Raw genomic sequence first — 13,515 nt, forward strand, 5'->3', positions numbered from 1 at the left:
GGCATCTCATCTAATACTTTATATTGGTTTCCAATGATCTCTATGTTTGTTTGTTTTTTTACTTTTATTTTTTAAAGATTTTATTTATTCACTTGACAGAGAGAGACACAGCGAGAGAGGGAACACAAGTAGGGAGAGTGGGAGAGGGAGAAGCAGGCCTCCCGCTGAGCAGGGAGCCCGATGCGGGGCTCGATCCCAGGACCCCGGGATCATGACCTGAGCCGAAGGCAGATGCTTAACGACTGAGCCACCCAGGCACCCCCCAATGATCTCTATGTTAATGGGAAAAAATACTACTATGGAGATTCAGATGGTTATAAGTGAAAACTCCTCAAGTGAGTGATGGAAAAAAACTCACTTCGCCTTCTTTACTTGGGTCTCTAATAATATTAGTTATTAAAGCAGGGGCGCCTGGGTGGCTCAGTTGGTTAAGTGTCTGATCCCGGGTCCTGGGATCAAGCCTCATGTCGGGCTTACTGCTCAGCAGGGAGTCTGCTTCTCCCTCTCACTCTCCCTCTGTGCTTTCCCTCTCTCTTTCTCTCAAACAAATATATAAAATCTTAAAATAAAATACAGTATACTCATCACTGCCCTGGCCACTCTGCAGGCAGGTCTCCTCTAAGCCTTGCAGCAACACTGTAAAGCAGGTAGTAGTGTCTCCATCTTAAAGATGAGCAAACTGAGGCTTGGGGAAGTTAAGGGCCCTGATCAAGATCACATAGCTAGTAAGGAGCGGAACTGGACAGGAGTCACGCCCATCTGCCTCCACAGTACACATCCTTAATCAGAGGCTATTAACCTAAAGCAAAGTAACAAGGCTGGAGTGTGCAGATACAGGAAAGGAGAGAACTAGAAGGTACCTTGTGCCAGGGACCAGTCTGGCCCCTCCAGAGCTGTTAATCAAGACACTGACAACAACTCTGACAGATCATATAGACTGTGCTATTCTACAGGTGTCATAAAGTGAGGCCAGAAAAATTGAGTAACTTCCACTAGGATCCACACTCATTCTTTCCATAATACCACATCACAAAATTGGGATTTAAGTGTTCTCTATTAAAACATAAGTGCACAACTGGTTTCTCAAAACGTACTTGCGTGACTTTATTTCCTCCAATTCTTTGGTGAGTTTCTCATTTTTTTCTTGAGCCTCATGTAACCGACGCTTCAGATCGCCAATCTCCTCTTGGGCTTCAGATTTAATATCATTGGCAATGACCACAGCAGTCTGGAGATCAGCCTGAAACTGCCGCCACTCCGCAGATTCTTCCTACGTTAAAAAACTAAATTTTTATTTCCAAAAGAGAGCAATGAAGACTTACTTAAAAATAGTAAGATGTGTTTATGACTGCACTGTAATGCACTATCCCAAATGATGATTAATTTATTTTAAAGCTCAGAGAACTGCTATTATCATTTCTAACAGGTAACAGGTAATACAATCATTAGTAGTGAACTTGTTCTTAATGAAGAAAAGACCTTCTAGCTGCTCTGCCTCACGAGAGTACTCAATATTAATGACAAAAATGTCAAGTCTCCCTTCCTTATGCAAGTTTATAAGTCTTATGAAAATAAACACATCGTTCAAAATTCACAGCACTTTACCTCTGAAAAGTAGATAATGGTGTGTGAACCATACTGAAAGATTTTACAGTGAAAAACTATAAATATCTTGACATCAAAAACTAACAGGAAAAAAAAAATCAAAAGTCAAGGAAAAGGAAGAGGAAGGCCGAAGAAAAACACTAAACTCAAACTAGGCAGACAAAACCATACAAAGAGAGGAGCTAAGGAACTGTACAGTCTGCGGCTTCCCACAGCCATGGAGGATGCGGGTGTGACCGGGTGGACAAGCCTCCCCAGGGTGTCGCTTCCACCAGAGCCACAGCTGTCCAGTCCCGGGCCCAGCATCCATCACCCCAAAGCGATTTTCTGACACCATGAATACAGCCTGGTAACTGAGGCATGACCCAAACTCTGAGATGAGCTTCCCCCACCTCTGCAGCAGAGTGGCACCGCTGTCGGCAAGCTGATCAAATTCACAGTAGACAGAAAACCCAGATGAAGACAGCTTGGTTTGGGACACTTTCTAATCAAGAGTGAATAATTTTTCTTTCCAAAATATAACACTTGCTTCCTAAATCCATCTTTTTAAAATTACCATTCATAAATTACTAATAGATTCTTCTATCCAGAATCTAGCACTAATCCCAACTTGAAATGATGGCATTTGCTTTCTGCCCAAAGCCCAGTAGGATCAGTATTTTAACTGTATCTGAAGCTTAAGATGAATGCTAACACGATCAAGGACTACACTGTACTCAACTTTCAGAAACCTAGGTATTCTAATGAGATAATACATGAGGATTTAGCCTACCCGAAGTCTCCTGTGGAGTGTCTTGATTTCTCTTTCCATGTCATGTTTTTGATCCTGGAGTTTTTTAACCGTATCTGAAAAGAGCACAGAAGTTTAAATATTTATTCTTAAAGCTGTGTTCCCAGGAATAATATAAAGAGAGGTATTTAAATATGGCATTCAAAAAAAAAAGGTCATCCTGTCCAAAGACTTTCTATTTTTAATACAAAACTCTAAAAGAAAAAAAGAATGTTCAATCCAAGTATTAACCAGTATTACTTTCTAAGGAAAGTATCAAGTTTAAATCACAATTTCTGGATTGCTTCCTTCCTCACTGTCTTAATTCTGAAACAAAAAGTTAAGTAAAATCAATTGTTAGAGGGGCGCCTGGGTGGCTCAGATGGTTAAGCATTTGCCTTCAGCTCGGGTCATGATCCCGGAGTCCTGGTTTCGAGTCCCACATCAGGCTCCCCGCTCTGCGGGAAGTCTGCTTCTCCCTCTGCCTCTCTCTCTCTCTCTCTCTCATGAATAAATAAATAAAATCTTTGAAAAAAAAAATCAATTGTTAGAAACACACACATTGTTGGCTCATAACCAATCAAAATAACACTATTATTAAAGTGTGAACTTTTGGGGCTCCTGGGTGGCTCAGTCCTTAAGCATCTGCCTTTGGCTCAGGTCATGATCTCAGGGTCCTGGGATTGAGCCCCGCATCAGGCTCTCTGCTCTGCAGGAGGCCTGCTTCTCCCTCTTCCACTCCCCCTGCTTGTGTTCCCTCTCTCCCTGTGTCTCTCTCTATCAAATAAATAAAATCTTTATTAAAAAAAATAAAAAATAAAGTGTGAACTTTTAATCAAAAGGTTATTAAACTAAACTCTTTATGAAAGCATTAACTTACTTTACACACTGGAATAAATTCCAGAAAAGTGGTGAATCAGAAAATTTTTACAAACTTAATTCTCTGGGGAGCTGCTATTTACATTAATTCTATGGAAAGTCTTTTTATAAAATAAGTGATATATTCATAAAATAAATCAATACTCCTCAAATTATTTCTTACATAATATGAATTTTCCTTAAACAATTCCACTTTCACTGTAAACATTTAATGAGTACCAAAGTACCATTCTAGATATAGTGGGAATGCAAACATGAAGGCCCAGTCAAGCCCAGTGCCCCTGGAACCAGAAATGTACAGGAAGTCACATTCTATTTGGAGGTTCTGCTCAAAAGTCCATGTTTAAGAGGAAATGCCTTAGGAGGTGCCCACCGGTAACTGCTACCCAGTAAATCTATCACAGTTGGTTACTTTGACAGCTCAGGGACTGAGCACTTTCTCATGGCTTAAGCACCAGAAAAGGCACCGACATCTGGTGACAAATTCTCTGACTTTGCCTGCCGCCCCCCCCCCGCCCCCTCCAGGAGAGCCCTATCCTTTCTGTGTTCCAGCCAACACTGTTACATTTCCTTACACATCTGTCTCTACCACTAGACTGAAAACCCTTCAAAGTCAGGAGCTATGTGGTGACTTCACAGCTCCAACACCTGGCACATGGTAGGGCAGTAAAACGGGATAAATGTATAAATATGCAGGCTAATGGAGGGAGCAAGAGAAAGCGATACTAAAATCAGAACCTAGGATTTTTAAAAAATATTCCACTGACAGAACCGAACTCTTTATTATCAGGGACATCATCGCTATAGACACTGGTGTTTCTGAGTAAACATTCCCTCCTATTCCTTACACTTACTTAGTAGCAGGAACCTAGGCATAGTGAACACCTGCGTGAGGTGTCACATGTCATCAAAAAATTGTCCTGGCTGGCTGTCGGTGGAGCATGCAACTCTTGATCCTGGGGTTGAGGATTCAAGCCCTACGTTGGGTATAAAGATCACTCAAAAACAAAATCTTCAAAAAAAAATCTTGGGGGCGCTTGGCTGGCTCAGTCGGTAGAGCATCCGACTCTTGATCTCAGGATTGTGAGTTCGAGCCCCATGTAGGGTTTAAGATTACTTAAAAATAAAATCTTTTCCAAAAAAAATCTTCTTGGGGTACCTAGGTGCCTCAATTGGTTTCACGATTTCAGCTCAGGTCATGATCTCAGGGTCATGGGATGGAGCCCTAGTCGCTCCCCAGCAGGGAGTCTGCTTTTCTCCCTCTCCCTTTGCCCCTGCCCCAACTCACGCCCTCTCTCACCCTCTCAAAAAAATAAAGCATAAAAAAAAATCTTCCTTAACAAATTATTAGCTTTTAATCAATACCCTAAAGTAGGAGTGTGCTGTTGTCTTTTCTTAAACTGTTCATCTTCCCCCTCCCAATTCCATCAGGAACCTGCTCTGCCGTAAACCTGTGACATAATACCTTTAATTCAACATTGATACATTTGTGTTTAGACATTTTTTTTTTTTTTAATTTTTAAGTCTTTCTTTCTTTCTTTTTTGAGAGAGAGAGAGCACATGAGCAAGGCGGGGAGGGGCAGAGGGAGAGGGAGAGAGTGAATCTTAAGCAGGCTCCACGCTCAGCACAGAGCCCAATGCAGGGCTCAGTCTCATGGCCCTGAGATCATGACTTGAGCTGAAACCAAGAGTCGGATGCCTAACCAACTGAGCCACGAAGGTGCCCCCAGATATTATATATATATGTAATAATTATTATAAATATATAATGATGATACATTTTCTAAACCTGAATAAAAAATAAATGAGATAAAACATGGGAGGAAAACCTGGCCAATTTTGGTAGCCAGTAGTTAACTCCCTCCCATTCATCAACACAAAACTGTTCAACAAAGTTGGGGCCTCTGAAATAAAAAGGGTTCAAACTTTACATTAACTCAACAGATACCTCATAAGTACCTCCTTTGTACCAGGCTTTTTTCTAGATGCTTAAGATATAAGGGAAAGGGAAAAAAGATATAGTCCGTACCCTCTTAGGGACAGAAAAGAGGATGTTTTCATAAAAAAAGATTAGATTTTAAAAGTCTGTCTCTGTACAAGCTGCTTCCGACCTTATTTAACCTGGAAACTGAGGGTCAAAAGGGCCATTCAATTTGGTTAAGAGCAAAGTGGACATCGGTGAGTGAGTCCAATACCCTGATCCATATCTCTGGAGGCAAGGATGACTCAAACCAGCATGGATCATCGGCTCCCATATGACCTACATACAGACGAATTGAAGGTCTTGGTGATATTATCAGACACAGATAAGAAGGACAGAAGCTGAAATATTTCTAGTGTTGGGAACACTAGGAGTTACACCTTTCATTTACACTATATTTAAATGCAAAAATTTTGGGGCACCTGGGTGGCTCAGTCGGTTTAGCATCTGCCTTCAGCTCAGGTCTCGACCCTAGGGTCCTGGGGTGGCGCCCACACTGGGCTCCCTACTTAGTGGGGAGCCTGCTTCTCCCTCTCTCTCTGCTGCTCCCCCTGCCTGTGCTTTCTCTATCAAATGAATAAATAAAACCTTTTAAAAACTAAATACATAAATGCAAAAACTTCTATAATTAAAATAGGCAAGCAAAAAAAAAAAGTGAATTTCTCCTCCTCGGCTGAGAACAGTTTTCCTTTTTTTCTGGTCACAAAAGACGTATCTACGTATCTTTAGATAATTCACATAAGACAAATCACAGCAAATCTTACTACTGCTCACTTTTAACATCTGGTGTGTCTTGATTCTCAGGTGACATTTTAAGCCACCTGGCCATCTTAGACTGGTCATAAAATCCCAGACTTCATTCATTTCTTTGGTTGTTATTCTTTTCTCTTTCCCAAACTCTACATTCATGACCACATCATCACTACTCTTAAAAGGGCATTCTTCTTGGGGCGCCTGGGTGGCTCAGTTGGTTAAGCAACTGCCTTCAGCTCAGGTCATGATCCCAGTGTCCTGGGATCGAGCCCCGCATTGGCCTCCCTGCTCAGCAGGAAGCCTGTTTCTCCCTCTGCCTGCCACTCCCCCTACCTGTGCTCTCTCTCTCTGACAAATAAATAAAATCTTTAAAAAAGGGGGAGGCATGGGGCGCCTGGGTGGCTCAGTTGGTTAAGCGACTGCCTTCGGCTCAGGTCCTGATCCTGGAGTCCTGGGATCGAGTCCCGCATCGGGCTCCCTGCTCGGCAGGGAGTCTGCTTCTCCCTCTGCCCCTCCCCCCTCTCATGCTCTCTCTATCTCATTCTCTCTCTCAAATAAATAAATAAAATCTTTAAAAAAATAAAAATAAAAATAAAAAATAAAAAAGGGGGAGGCATCCTTTTGTACTCAGCAGTATGTATTTATTATTATCATGTCTTATTAATCCTTTTAAACAGAAAGAAAAGGAAGCTGGCAGCCAGTGGACATATTTAGGCAGAATAAAGTGCACTACAAGTGTCTCTAGGGAATTTGACTTAAATTTCATGAATCATAATGGTATTTTCACTTTGTAACATAAAGTATTAAAAATGACAACAGGCTTTTCCTCCTCAGAAACCAAAGGAGTCTGTACATATGCTCTTGTTTTGAAGACTAACTTAACAAAACTGCCATCTGGCCCAATTAATGGTCACACGAAAGGGCACTGTTCGTCTTCAAGTCTGGGGCCGCTAAATGCACTAAAACTTCCTCCTCCCAAGTTTTTCTAAAATGAGGGGACACTGCCATCTACTGTCTTCAACTCAAAAGCAACATTACATTCTATCAAAAAACAGAAGAACTACTATGATCTCATTTTTAATTACAAATTATAATTCAATTTGACAATGTTATTTTTATTCTAGAAATCAGGTAAATTGTTATTCTCATTGGTATTAGACCAACTTTGCTCTGGACAATTCTGGGCACTGCCCTGCCCATTTAATAATGGGGTTCATAATCTTTTCACCACTAAGAGCTCTCATCCCTGACAAAGAAGGAACAATCAACCAGACCTTCATTCTGGCCCAGTTATATGCCCATCATACATGCAGATGTTACTAGGGAGCTACCATGAGCACAGACTCAACCTATGACTCCTGGGGGTATAAAAATCAATGAAAGTTTGGGGCGCCTGGGCGGCTCAGTCGGTTAAGCATCTGCCTTCAACTCAGGTCATGATCCCAACGTCCTGGGATCAAGCCCCACCACACTGGGGTCCCTGCTCGGCAGAAAGCCTGTTTCTCCCTCTCCCTCTGCCTGCTGCTCTGCCTACTTGTGCTCTCTATCTCTCTGTCAAATAAATAAATAAAATCGTGGAAAAAAAAATCAATGAAAGTTCACAAGCAACCTTTCGTGGCCTCCAAATCCAAGAAAACCCTCAGGGTACTACTGATACCTCAGTGCTGTCAGACCCTTACATCCTATCGAGCACCTCCAACTAACATTAGGTGCAACTTCTAGAGGAAGGGAAAGGCCAAGTGTAAACAATCAGTTAAAATACCATGCCTTGGGACGCCTGGGTGGCTCAGTCGTTAGGCATCTGCCTTCGGCTCAAGTTGTGATCTCAGGGTCCTGGGATCAAGTCCCCCATCGGGCTCCTTGCTCGGTGGGGAGCCTGCTTCTCCCTCTCCCTCTGCTGCTCCCCTTGCTTGTGCTCGCTCTCTCTCTGACAAATAAATAAAAATCTTAAAAAAAAAAACAAAAAACCATGCCTTAGGGGTGCCTGGGTGGCTCAGTCCTTAAGCGTCTGCCTTTGGCTCAGGTCATGATCCCAGGGTCCTGGGATCAAGCCCCGCATCGGGCTCCCTGCTCCGCGGGAGGCCTGCTTCTCCCTCTCCCACTCCCCCTGCTTGTGTTCCCTCTCTTGCTGTGTCTCTCTCTGTCAAATAAATAAATAAAATCTTTAAAAATTAAAAAATAAAATAAAAATTAAAAATTAAAAAATAAATAAGTAAATAAAAAATAAAATACCATGCCTTAGGGGCACGTGGGGGGAGATGGGCAGTATATCCAGCCACCAGACCACAGCTCTATCCCCAAATCAGAATTCCTGATGCTAAAAGAGGACACAAATGAGTTTCAAATGAACCATTTACTACTTCTATTTTTCTTTCTTTATTTTTATTCCTCATCCCCCCAAAAAATAGGTAGAACTTTTCCCTTTTGATTCTAAAAGTAATGCACGTTTACAACAAAAAGTCTGGGAAACAGAAAAGGGTTGCAAAAATAAGATTACTCATGGGGTGCCTGGGTGGCTTAGTCGGTTGAGTGTCTGACTCTTGGTTTCGGCTCATGTCATGATCTCAGGTTTATGGGATTGAGCCCAGCGTCCAGGCTCCACACTCAGCGGGGAGTCTGCTTCTCTCCCTCTGCCCCTCCCCCCTGCTCTCGTACTCACCCTCTCTCTCTAAAATAAATAAATAAACCTTAAAAAAATAAGATTACTCATTATTTACACTTGGCATATATATCCTTCCAGACTTCATGTGTGTAAATTTTTTTCTTAAAATGGGATTATAATATTTATACTTCTTCCTAAGCCTTTCCACTAAGCAGCAGATAATGGGTATCTATCAACAAATACAGATCTGCAGCACTATCTAATGGCTGTGTTAGTATTCCATCAACTGGACATAAAATTTATTTTAGCAACCTCCTATTAACAAACACAATGGTTCTACAATTTTTGTTATAAACGCAGTAAGTGTCTTTACACAACTGTTCAGGTATTACTTGAAGACACATTTCTAGAAGTGGAAAAATAAGGAAGGACCATTCGAAACTATCAACAGGATCCAAGTTAATCCGTTAGAAGGTTCCAGCTCAAGAATGCAGAAATTTTTTTGAGAAGTCACCATGTTATAGAATTTATTGTACAGGATACACTGAAATCAGTATTTCTTAAGGAACATCATTATGCCTGGCCACCATTTCAGTGTAATGTTGTATTTAAAACATTTATGATTTTAATTACAGAAGTAATATACATGGCTCATACTCTACTGCACCATTACCTGCTTTATTCCATCTATAGCACTTTGTGCTGTACACACAGAGCTGCCTAATTTGTCCTCACTGGTAAAATGGCAGCCACTGTAGGGATGCACTGTGCACATGGGTTATTAACTAGATCTCAACTGTTGAAAGTACAGGTAGTTTCCAAGTTTTTGTGGTAAAGCAGCAATTCTGCAACATACATATCTAAGTTTACATTTGCAAACTTATAAGAATGTTTCTAAAGAACAAATTTCTGGAAGTGGATTGCTAAAGTACTGTTGTACTTTAAATGTTGATCAATACCCCAAAAAGGCTGCAGTAATCTATACTCCTTTCAACAGTACATGAGAGGGCCCTTTTCCCCCCTCCTACACTATCAACCTTTTTTACTTTCCACACCTGCTAAGTGAAAATTGGCATCTTGTTTTGAGTTTCTTTGCTTTTTTAGTGAAATCAAGCATCTTTTTTCACCTTTTCTGCCTACCTATTCATACGCTTTTTTTAGCTAATGGATTACCCTAATATCACCCATGTATATAATCTCCTTATATATTTGATATGTGTTAACCAATATTTCTCCCAATGTCCTTTATTTATGGTACTTTTGTTTTGCTGAACTGAACATTTCAATTATACAGTCAAATAAGAGACTTTCCTTTATGGCTTCCCAGTATTCTTTAACATTTTTTTTTAAAATAGGCTCCACACCTAGCATGGGGCCCAATGCAGGGCTTGAACTCACGACCCTGAAATCAAGACCTGAGTTGAGATTAAGAGTTGGATGCTTAACCGACTGAGCCACCCAGGTGCCCCCTCCCCATATTTTTTAAAAAGGCTCTTCCCACCACAGAATTATACTATGCTCCTCTATTCCTTCTGCGACTTCTCTACTCTCAGGCCACCCTTGCTTACAACTGTCACTAGTGTTCCACGTAAAAGTGCAAGACCTGTGTTAGATGTCAGGCCCTGGTCCCCAATCTCAGGAACTACAGAGGGCACGAAAGGAGCCATACATACTTGCAAGCACACACAGAGCATAACTACACAAATATTAAGTTGTTGATAAATTCATCGTAACAAATGGGTACATCACCACATCACCTGAGCCACACCTGAGATCTCCCTGGTGCCACTACCCTCAACACCAATCAGCTTTGGTTTGCTGGACTAGTGGTAAGTGAAGTCCCTAACTTTATTTCTTTGGGCTCAGCTGAGTTGTTTCCTTCTGCTGTTTCTCTTGGAAGATACTAAAATGTCCACTAAGTCCTGGTTGGCCTTACTTACTTATAAAGGACAAGGATAATTAATATTAGTGACTTCTACGTGTTTCTCAACAACTGTGAAAGTCACTGTTCTAACCACTGGCCTCTCCCTTCAATACTGGCTAAAGGCTCTGCTGATGACACATTCCTACATGGGGCCCTCCTCCAGAGGTACAAGGACATAGAGTGGGTAGCTTCAACCAAGGCAACAGGGGTGAGGTGGAGGTGGGTGGGTGTGTGTGTGCAGGGGCGCATGCGCGCACCTGTTTCACTGCTGGGCCAAACTGCTTTTCCCTATGTGTGGTCTTCATTTCTCCCACACAACATGGCAGCCTGCCGTTACTTCAGGGCAGGCTTTACTTCTTTTCCTGAAACATCATGGCAGGAGCCCTGGCACCATATTCCCCACCTTATTTAGAAAAAGAATCCGAGCCTGGGGGCAAACACCAGAGCCAGCACCCTATAGAGGAGAGGGCAGTACAACTTCTGGCAATCCTTTACACCACAGCCTGAAACTGCTACTGTTCCCAGGCCCTATGGTCTCTGAGGAACCCCCATCCCCAAAGTCAGGCTGGGAACATCACTACTCAGAGCTTCAGTGTTCTCCTGCACCGTAGGTTTTTCTGCTCTGTTTGATTTCTTGATATCCCCAATTCCATCTGCTTTATCTATTCCAGAAGTTACTCAAAATTGTTGATCACCTATTTTCTCTTTGGTTTAGGTTCATTGTAATTTTTATCATTGTAATTTTTATATTACGTGGCAGGACTGTTTCACTAAGACTTTGGGAGGGAGAGGAAGTACATGTATGGCCTCAGGCCATCATCTTGAGCCAGAAGTTTTAACAGTATTTACTGAGTGAATTTTACGTCAGATCTTTCTAGGGTGGAATGCTAAATCCAAACACTACGAAAAGTACTGCAGGCCAGGTCTAGGCAGTACGGCACTGACATTATCTGGAAAGCCATCTGGGATTCCAAATACATCTTAGGCCTTGTGATACTGTCCCACACTCACTGAAGCTCTACACATTTTTTTTCAGTCTTTTTTCTCTATGTCCTTCAGACTGGATAGTGCCTAACTGACTGATCTTTAAGTTCACAGACTCTTCTGCATCTCTACTTTGCAGTTTAAATGAATCAGTAAACTTTTTATTTAAATTTCTCCGTTCTAGGATACGTATCAGGTTCTTTTTTTACAGTTTTCATTTCTCTGCTGAGATTTGCTATTTATTCATTCATTACAAGCAGATTTTCCTCAACGTCCTGAGTAGTTACAACTCCTGCTTTAAAATCCTGTCTATGGAGTGTCTCAGTGGCTCAGTCAGTTAAATATCCAACTCTTGATTTCAGCTCAGGTCATGATCTCGGGGTCATGAGACTGAGCCCCACGTTGGGCTCCCTGCTCAGCGGAGAGTCTGTTTCAGATTCTTTCCCTCTGCCCCTCACCCCACTTGGGCACTTGGCACTCTTTCTCTCTCAAATAAATAAATCTTTAAAAAAATAATAAAAATGAAAATAAATAAATAAATAAATTTCTGTCCACTAAATTCCGAAGTCAGGATCATTTTGGGGTAAGTGAGGAGTGACTACTAATGCAGTTTCTTTTTAGGGTGATGAAAAAGTCCTAAAGTTGACTATGGTAATGGCTGCTTAAAATATTGCACAGAAGAAAATCTCAATTTTCCAGGGTGCCTAGCTGGCTCAGTCAGTGAGGTGTGCGACTCTTGATCTTGGGGTTTTGAGTTCAAGCCCCATGTTGGGTGTATAGATTACTTCAAAATAAAATCCTTTAAAAAAAAAAAGCTTTATTTATTTATTTGAGAGACAGAGAGACAGCACGAGTGGAGGGGCAGAGGGAGAGGGAGAGAAAACCTCAAGTGCACTCTGTGCTGAGCACGGAGCCCAAGGCAGGGCTCAATCCCAGGACCCTGAGATCATGACCTAAGCCGAAACCAAGAGTTGGACGCTCAACCAACTGCAGCACCCAGGTCCCCCCTTAAAAATAAATTTTTTTTTTTAAAAAGAAAGTTCAATTTCTCAATTAACAGCAAGTCCCTTACTCTAAGTGCTGATTTAGCATTAATCCCAAGTGCTAGAATTTGCTAAGAAATAAATTAACTCCTATCAGACTATAGAGATATAACAACTAGTTTCATGTAACACATGAAACTTGCTTGGATCCTGGTTCCTATAGAAAACTATAAGACATTTTGGGGACAGCAGAGAAAATGTGAATATGAGCTATTAGATGATACTAAGGAATTATGCCAAATTTTACTAGATATGATTACGAGGAGAATATTTAGGAGTCACATACTGAAATATTACATGTCATGAGGTCTACAACTTACTGTCAGCTGATTCAGTTAAACACACACATACACACACAGAAGGTAAATATTGCAAAACATTAATAGCATTAATAACTGTCAAATCTAGGCAGTGGGTGCTAACTATACCATGCTACCAATATTTCTGGATATTCGAACTTTTCATTCCAAAAAACTGCGGGGAGAAGCTACATGGCTAAAAAGAAATTTTATTCAGGATTTTCAGCCACTTAATAATTAAAATCCACATAATGTTAACATAATTTTATTTTGGCAATGATTTTTCATCCCAGGAATCCTTATCAGCTAACATTTTTCTACCTATTACCCCAGTTACCACAAGATGTCACTCTTCGCATGTTCAAATCAAAAGTCTTGCAAGGGAAAAGGCCATTATCAGTACTAAATGGAAAATGCACTCAACTTCCAAGTTAATCTGAAAAACTTTAGAACCTTTTATATTTAGGAAATAAAGTTAAATAAATCCTCTCAGTTCACAGACAATGAAATACAGACTAGATATAAATGTTAAACTGAAAGTTTTTTAAAATTTCGGATAAGAAAGCTTTATCTGCAGGACTATCACTATCTTCAAGGAAACAGTCCCACTGTCAGCTACTTTAGTAACCAAATGTCTCAGAATGTTCTAAATAACCCTGGGGTCAATCCAGAGAAA

The 13,515-nt window shown here is 41.1% G+C and overlaps 1 protein-coding gene across 5 annotated transcripts in view; it reads right to left on the bottom strand.

The window, feature by feature from the left end:
- Positions 1-13,515, bottom strand: part of SPECC1L (sperm antigen with calponin homology and coiled-coil domains 1 like) — a 108,834-nt gene that overhangs the window by 64,419 nt on the left and 30,900 nt on the right. For all 5 annotated transcript variants that reach the window (XM_021687860.2, XM_021687858.2, XM_021687861.2 and 2 more), the window contains 2 exons: positions 2,378-2,451; positions 1,095-1,270 (listed from right to left, as the gene is read on the bottom strand). In XM_021687860.2, the coding sequence (XP_021543535.1) occupies positions 1,095-1,270; positions 2,378-2,451 (250 nt within the window). The remainder of the gene's footprint in view (positions 1-1,094; positions 1,271-2,377; positions 2,452-13,515) is intronic.

Source organism: Neomonachus schauinslandi, chromosome 14 (genome assembly GCF_002201575.2).
Source record: "Neomonachus schauinslandi chromosome 14, ASM220157v2, whole genome shotgun sequence".
NCBI lineage: Eukaryota > Metazoa > Chordata > Mammalia > Carnivora > Phocidae > Neomonachus > Neomonachus schauinslandi.